This window comes from Ziziphus jujuba, chromosome 7 (assembly GCF_031755915.1).
Source record: "Ziziphus jujuba cultivar Dongzao chromosome 7, ASM3175591v1".
NCBI lineage: Eukaryota > Viridiplantae > Streptophyta > Magnoliopsida > Rosales > Rhamnaceae > Ziziphus > Ziziphus jujuba.
Genome location: NC_083385.1, coordinates 23,247,451 through 23,255,247, shown reverse-complemented (window position 1 = coordinate 23,255,247; position 7,797 = coordinate 23,247,451). Strand labels below are relative to the sequence as shown.

The following is a 7,797-nucleotide window of genomic DNA, read 5'->3' as shown; positions in this document are numbered from 1 at the left end:
TCCCTTCAAGATGCTCACATCATGATTTTAAAATTTTAACCAAAACCTAACCCAATCCTTATTTTTAGCTCAGGCCTAACGGGCCAATCTCAGCTCATTATAAATATTTGTAATTTTACAATCATGTAGCTTTTGTAATTTTGGTTTTAATTAGATAAATCTTCATAGTACTATATTTTTAAAATGAATAATCCAACTATAATTATTTTTGCCTTTTGTGTGCACTTGAGCTATAAAAGGCTCAACAAAAACATCATGCCATACAATGCATACAAAAAGTTGCTGTGTAATTGTTTAGATGAATGTTAGAGCCTGAAAATAAAATTATATATGAAACACATTCAATGAGTGTCAGAATGTCCACTATAACATACAAAGGTATCACATGATGATAAAAAGAAAGGGGCAATGTCAAAGTAACAAAGTTGAAGGAAATATTGATCTGTGATAAACTACAAGTGTAATACTTTTAGATGAAGACAAAACATGTGTTAATTTTGCAGCTGAAGTGGAGCAAAGTAACATTGATCTCAGAGCATGGAAAGCATCTGTAAGAAGAATTCCAGTGAAAAAGATAATTGTAAACAAGATCAAATTCGCAACATGTTACTAACCAATATAACATATACATAATACAGACGCAAGCCTAACTCAAAAATAACTGTCCATCAGTTGGACTTTGAAGCTTTGTCCAAAGCATCAAAAATACTTTGTAGACTTACGTCCTCCACAATCACAACCTTGTCTCTTGATTTAGAACCAGAACCAATTGAAACCTGCCTTCTTTTCACCCCTAAAACCTGCTAGTCAAGAAGAATAAGAATACAAGGTATGTGTATCTAAAACAATAACTCCCTCTAACTAAACAAACCAGACACAGGAAGCAGAGAAGATTGTAAAGAAAACTACGCAAAAAAATTATGCAACAGCAAGTTCTTGGTCAGATTCATGATGATATAACTCAGAAGCTTGCAAGATTACTCAATTAATGGTCAATATGCACTACTTACAGTAATGACTGGCCTTTCAACTAAAGCCAGTTTAGATAGAGATATCTAATAGAATAATTCAAGTAAAGCCAATTCAAATACTTAAATCTCATTGAACTAATTTAAGGATTCCTATCCTACTAGTTGGGGGAAAAAAATAAAAAATAAAAAATAAAAAAAGTGAAAATGTGGGAAAAATAATTCTTAAAAAGTCCAGTATTAAGATCCCAAAAAGGTGGAAAAGCAAAACTTACCAGATGGTTCATTTATGTTACAATACAAAGGGCATAAGCGTAAGTTTATGGACACGAAAAAAATCCCCTTATATAGCCCGACTATATCGCTAGCCACAAACAACGTAAGATAGCAGAGTTCCAACCTTTCCCACTACCATGCTGTCCAAATCTCTCTCTCAATAGAGAGTCAATTTAACAGTCCATAGACCACACTACTTCCCAAAATTCCAAGTCCCCCTCTCAATGCTTCAATACCAATAAGCATCAAACACCATATCCATTTAAATCTTTCACTGACTCTCATAAATCTTCGATTCAGTTTAAGGCCCCACCAAATATTTGCATATCTGAGACCATATATCAATAGTTCTATATAATTCATTACTTTCAAGAACAAACATAGATACTGATATGAGTCAAATGAGTAATCCACTCTGCTGGCCAACCCCAGTGAGCCAGGTATGGAGACTATTGAAACAAGGTTTTGGTGGATAGAATGATTCCAGTTATAATCCATGCATCCGAAGCAGAACAGAGAACAAGCAAATTTAGCAAAGCAACACCCATCATAGTGGTTGCAAACCAGAAAAGCTTTATTTGGACAACATTTGCTAAGTCAAGCACAAGTTCTTATGCAATAAATTAGTCACCCCAAGCTCACCTAGATTGGCTTTAGGCTTGTAAGCCCAAAAACAACGATAACATACATTCTTATATGGTTTCTAAACTAAAATAAATATCTAGATTTAAATATTGAAGTTTCCAAATTCTCCATTTAAAAGCAAAGGCTCAAGATGAGCTTGAGCTCAAATAGAAATTATAAGGAGCTAACCTAAACTTGGATCCAACTGCCTCATTTGCACCAATAACACACACACACACACACATTATCTTACATCAAATTTTTTTTTTTTTTTTTTTTTTCAATCATCTAACAGCAGCTTCAAAGCCTCATTCAAGCATGCCTTGATTTCCTCACCCTTCTCACGCTCAACTGATTCACTATCATGAAATAGAGTTGCTACAACACACACACACACACATTATCTTATATCAATTTTTTTATTTTTTATTTTCAATCATCTAAGAGCTTCAAAGCCTCATTCAAGCATGCCTTGATTTCCTCACCCTTCTCACGCTCAACTGATTCACTGCCATGAAATAGAGTTGCTACGACACATATACATACAAATATACAAATATTATCTTATATCAATTTTTTTTTTTTTTTTTCAATCATCTAACAGCAGCTTCAAAGCCTCATTCAAGCATGCCTTGATTTCCTCACCCTTCTCACACCCAATTGATTCACTATCATGAAATAGAGTTGCTACATCACTCACTTTGAAATACATATCATAGAAACAGATTGTATAATTTACAGTTCAATACTTATCAGAATCAAATATGCTTCATTAAGTTTTAGCAGTTGGTAGGGATTCTGCAGAAGGGGGTCAAATATGTAAACAATTTACAACTCTACTTTTGTGCCGTCTTGTCTAAAAACTCCTCACTATACTTGGAATCCCTAGAATCTTTAGTTAGCCTTTTGTTCATAGGGTTCAACTTTATGCTTGACTTATGGAACGAATTTTTTGTCACCAATTGATTTTATTGCCAATTGTGTAGACAGCATAGGAGCATTAAGCTTTAAAATCCTAATCTCTAATGAATTTATAACCCTTCATGAAACTGCAGATTATTCAAAGCACAACCAACTCAAGTCAAGCATCCACTTTTAGTAGGAATGACAAAACCCAGTTTTTTTTCACTCAAGCCCTAGCAAGAAAACTCATGAGATCAAACCCAGATAACTTTTAGGATAGGGGTTCGAAACAGTATTAGATAATAATGCTCAAAATCCAACATGAAGTGAAAAATCTATACCCACAAAAACAACAAATTTTTAAACATTCTTAAGTGTCTGATGCGTGATCAAGTATCTACCTAAGCTAACCTTTTTCTTTCTTTGAGTAGAAAAAATAAATAAATATAAAACGTAAAATTTTAAAAATAAAAATAAAAATAAAAAATGAGATGAATAAAAGAAAAGGCTCACGGAGCTGATATATTCAAGAAGTGCGGCGTTAGCTTCCCCGTCCTTGGGAGGCGCGTCTATTTGCACTCCTAATGCTTCATCGCTGAAATCTTCTTCATTCAAAAGAATACAAAAACAAATCATATAATTACAATGTGTATGAATATATGTGTATAAGAGGAGAGAGAAAGAGAGAGACCAGTGATGGAGGAGAGTTTGGAACCGGGCTTGGCATGGATGGTGATGGCGACAGAGGAGGGAGGGACGGAGCGAATACATGATGGGAATTTGGAGGAAGAAGTGGTTGAATTTGGGGAAGCCGCAGAAGAGTCCGATTTATTGGCCTGCTTGGCCTTGCTCTTCTTGGGCGGTGCCATTTCTTATGTTTTCCTTTCAAAATCCAAAACTTCACACTTCCCTTAACCTTCATTCGCTTCCGCTGCTTGCCATCTTCCAAGCTTCCGATTCACGCCACTTTTCATTTTTATTTTTTTATTTGTTTGAGTGGACGTCTATTTTTTATTATTTTTTTATGGGTTAAATCTCAATCTCATTTTATTCACATTTTTCACTTTGTCCCTCTATCGTACACAATCTAATGCACTGTCTGTTTTGTGTAAATGACGCATGTATTGTAATTTTGTAAAAATCTAGGTTACTCAAAACACAAACTAACGATTGTTATTCTTTTTATGTATCTTTTATCAAATTGTCATTTTATAGGTCTTTTTATTTTTATTTTTTTTTGTTTGCTGAAAGCCATTTTATAGGTCTTTGTACAAAAAAAGTTTTCCGGACACATATTCTTAAACTTTTGTTTATACAACATTTATTGTTTTTCAACCTTGATTTATGGTATATTTACCATAAGTTAATTTCTTTTCTTTTTCTTTTTTTTTTGTGTTTTTTAGTTTTTTTACTCGTTCATCATTTACAAAATTATCATTTTTTTTATAGCATACATAATTTAATGTTTCTTTCTTTCTTTTTTATTTTTTTTTAATAGCATACATAATTTAATGTTTCTTTATTAATAGTTATTCATTTAACTCAAATTAAAATATATTGCCAAAAAAAAAAAAGTTCTAAATGGAATAAATTAAATAGAGATAGCAATGATTAAGTACACAAATAGCTACATTAATTTTAAAGCAGGTGCATTTAAGAATGCGCTCCGGCTGAAATTAGTCAAGCATAATTAGTTTTATTTATTTATTTATTATTGTTATTATTCAAAAAAAAAAAAAGAGTTATTTTTTTGGGGTAAAAGTCTATTTTTTGCACTTTTTTATTATTTTCTTATTTGCTTAAATCATACATTTTATGCTATTAGAACTATTATATGCTGGTTATTCTTTAATATAGGTTCTGTTTGACTATGTTTTTTGTTTTCTGTTTTTAAAATATTATTTTTAAAAATTAAAATATAAAACTATTTTTCAGTATTTAACGAAAACAATGAGCATTTGGCCATTGGTGTTTGAAAACAGTTTTCAATACCAAAAAATCGAAAACATGTTTGGTTGAATAGTTTTCAAAAAAATTTTTATACAGTTTTTGGTTTTTTTTTTTTCTTTTTTTCATACAAAAAAACCTTATATATAATATATTTATTGATGAGAATTCACTGAACCCGCACAACCGACTATCCATTGAGGTGCTGATCCGATATGAGTGAAAACCAGACCAATCACTAGAGCTCAAACCAAGCGATTTAAGGACAACCTAGTTGCCTTTATATAGGGAGTAATTAATTCTCAAAAGGGTTTGACAATACCCGAAGATACAAAGCCTATTTTAAGCATCCAAGTAGTGGAAGCCGTTACAGATTCAGATAGCTATTTTAGTGCAAATATGGAATTCGGGGAGCCACGGATGGATCCAAAACTTCTTAGATTCAATGGATATCACCAAGAGGTCATGGAACCATGACAAGGCAGAATCAAAAGCACCTAAAACAAACTTGTACAAACATCATCTCAATTTGTCCGAAAATATGATGTTTAGCCGCTGGTTTTTACTTTTCTTATTGTTCAAGCAAGTTTGACTTATTCCAATTTAGGAGCAATGTGTAGGAATCATTATTAATCATATTTGGCATCCTACATGGCATGTAGAAACTTATTTGGAGCTCAAACAATCTGAAGATTGGTCAAAGTTAATTTAGTTTTCAAACTAGTCAACTAGTTTTCTAATTTGAACATTGTCTTTTGTTTTAGGAAACTAGCTTTTATTTTGGTTTTATTTGTTTATTTTGCTGGAGAAATCAACTTAGGAAAGTTATTATTTTATTATTTTCATTGTAAATTAATCAATTCCTAATTCAAAATAAGTGAATTAATTAACACAAATTAGTTTAGGAAAGTAGTGTGAGAATAGGCTAACATGTTTCCTTTTCTTTTTGGTGGCCAGTTTTAACCTAAATTTTTAGGGTTTATTGTTTTGTAACTCTAGCTTATTTAAGGGCTTAATTTTTAGGAAGAACACAACCTTTAATAATATTAAGAATTTATTTTGTGAGATAGAATTCTCTTTGTTCTCTTTGAATACCTAAAACACCATTAGAGAGTGTGTGTTTTAGTTTTGACTTATTAATAAGGCATTCATAACCTATTGTGGAATCTTCATTATATCAAGGCTTCTAATTACAGGTTGGTTAGGGGTTAAAGTTTCCATAAGAACTTGGACTTAATTGAGATTCAGGCTAATATAATACGGGTTTAGGCACGAGTCGACCTAGGTTCATATCATTTGGTATCAGAGCCAAGATTTTGTTCAGGTTTGATCTATCTTATTTGCTTTATTTTGTTTTGTGTTAATCTGCAATTTTAGCATTAGTTTAAGGTTGCTTCTATCATTATATACGTTCTGCATATTAAAAAAAAAAAAATCATTCATAGCCGACATTAGGTTCTTTGTTTTACCGTATTTTTTTTTTGTTTCCTAGTTTGTTAGTTGTCTTACATATTTGTTCTTAGTAATTTAGTTTACTGTTGATTTTTCTTTGCTATTTTTGATCTTAAATATTTGCACTTATATATTAAAAAAAAAAGAAAAAAAAAAGAGAAAAGAAGTGTGTTTGCGGCAACAAATACAAAAGTCACAAATTTTGCAAACTTTGCATTGTGTTGTCTCGGGTTTGGTAGTTGTTTGGTGTTGGAATTGCAATTTAGTTGCTAATTCTTGCTACTGCAGTAGAGATTATATTTTGTGATTTAAAAAAGGAAAAAAAAAGAAGAAGAAAAAGCCGAATATAAAAAATAAATAAAAATTTACAAGTTCTATTTTTGTTGAATTTTGAGTCTGAATTTGTTTGCTGGAAATTTGTTGGAGCCGCTAAGTTGTTGTTTATTTATTCAATATTTGGAGTTGCTGGAAGTTTAATTTTGCTACTGGATATTTGAATTTTGGGTGGTCAAACTATTGGATTGAAATTAGTTAAAGAATTTGATGCAAAAACTTGAATTACAAAGAGTAACAACCAACAACTATCCTATATTTTTGTTCAATTTTATTCTTGTTCGTGTTTGAATTTCTTTCTCTAAATTTTATTCTTGAATTCTGAATTTCTTACCATATGGTCCAGTTCTTATTGATTCTGAAATTTTTCTTTGTTAAATTGCCTTATTTTTTTCTTAGAAAACCGAGAATTAGGTGTTTAAATTCACTTGGTATTGCTTGCTACTATTTTGTTGATAAGTTTAATTAAAACATACTTGTGATCTAATTGATATTTTGTGGGAGTTTTAATCAGAAATATAAGTTAATTCTTTGAGTGGAAGAAGGCAAGAGTGTATGAGCTAAAAAGAGGGTTAAAAATGGAAACTAGTGTGCAAACACGAGTGTTGAAACCTTGTTTGAGTGAAACAAGTAAGGGAGTGATTTTGGAGAGGTTTTATTTTATTTTTGTGTTATTCATACTAACATGGCAGATTCAAGGATGAGAAGAGAAGATCCACCATTAAGAATTAATGAAGAGAAATCCGTAGGATCCAACGATGATTCCCGAGCTTTGGGGAGTGGAGGTGAGCGCACAGACATGATGGCAGTCATGGAGCAATTATAGCTGATTAATGCTCGTTTTGACCATATATATCAAAGGATGGACAGGTTAGAGACTTCACAAGGTGGACCAAATTTGAGGCAAGAATTTCATGGAGGCTTAGGTAGAGATTGAGGAAGCCGAGGATGACCTAGAGAGGAATTCGGGGAAGGTAATTTTGGAGATAATTTAGAGGATGAATTTGGTAAAGTTTTTGCTTATCAAGGAAGGCAAAACCATGGGATACTAGCAAGGGAGCAAGATGATGATCTTGGAAATATCAAGGTCAATATACCGCCTTTCATAGGGAAAAGTGATCCGGAAGCTTGCTTAGAGTGGGAGAAGCGTATGGAGATGATCTTCGATTGTCACAACTATTCGGAGACTAAGAAGGTAAAAGTGGCAGCAATGGAATTTGGACATTATGCACTTCAATGGTGAATAAATAAGCAAATTACCTAAATGAGAGTAGGTGACGAATTGATTACTACT

General features: G+C 32.1%; 1 protein-coding gene across 2 annotated transcripts; it reads right to left on the bottom strand.

Annotated features, from left to right (window-relative positions):
* Positions 1 to 524: 524 nt before the first annotated feature.
* LOC107408414 (uncharacterized) lies at positions 525 to 3,780 on the bottom strand. 2 transcript variants are annotated; one of them, XM_016014033.4, is made up of 3 exons: positions 3,463 to 3,780; positions 3,285 to 3,376; positions 525 to 800 (listed from the first exon to the last, which is right to left on the bottom strand). In XM_016014033.4, the coding sequence occupies exons 1-3, from the start codon at positions 3,638 to 3,640 to the stop codon at positions 669 to 671; spliced, it is 402 nt and encodes a 133-aa protein (XP_015869519.1). In that variant the 5' UTR covers positions 3,641 to 3,780; the 3' UTR covers positions 525 to 668. The 2 variants fall into 2 exon arrangements, with proteins under 2 accessions (XP_015869519.1, XP_015869096.1); XM_016013610.4 differs by having other exon boundaries at positions 3,285 to 3,373; positions 3,463 to 3,775.
* Positions 3,781 to 7,797: the final 4,017 nt, after the last annotated feature.

Bases quoted from the DNA above. Each gene is read 5' to 3' on its own strand.
- LOC107408414 (XM_016014033.4), bottom strand. From the start codon at position 3,640: ATGGCACCGCCCAAGAAGAGCAAGGCCAAGCAGGCCAATAAATCGGAC. The intron at 3,377-3,462 runs GTCTCTCTCTTT...TTTTGAATGAAG, and splicing joins CAAACTCTCCTCCATCACTG to AAGATTTCAGCGATGAAGCA. The intron at 801-3,284 runs GTGAGCCTTTTC...CTTGACTAGCAG, and splicing joins TTCTTGAATATATCAGCTCC to GTTTTAGGGGTGAAAAGAAG.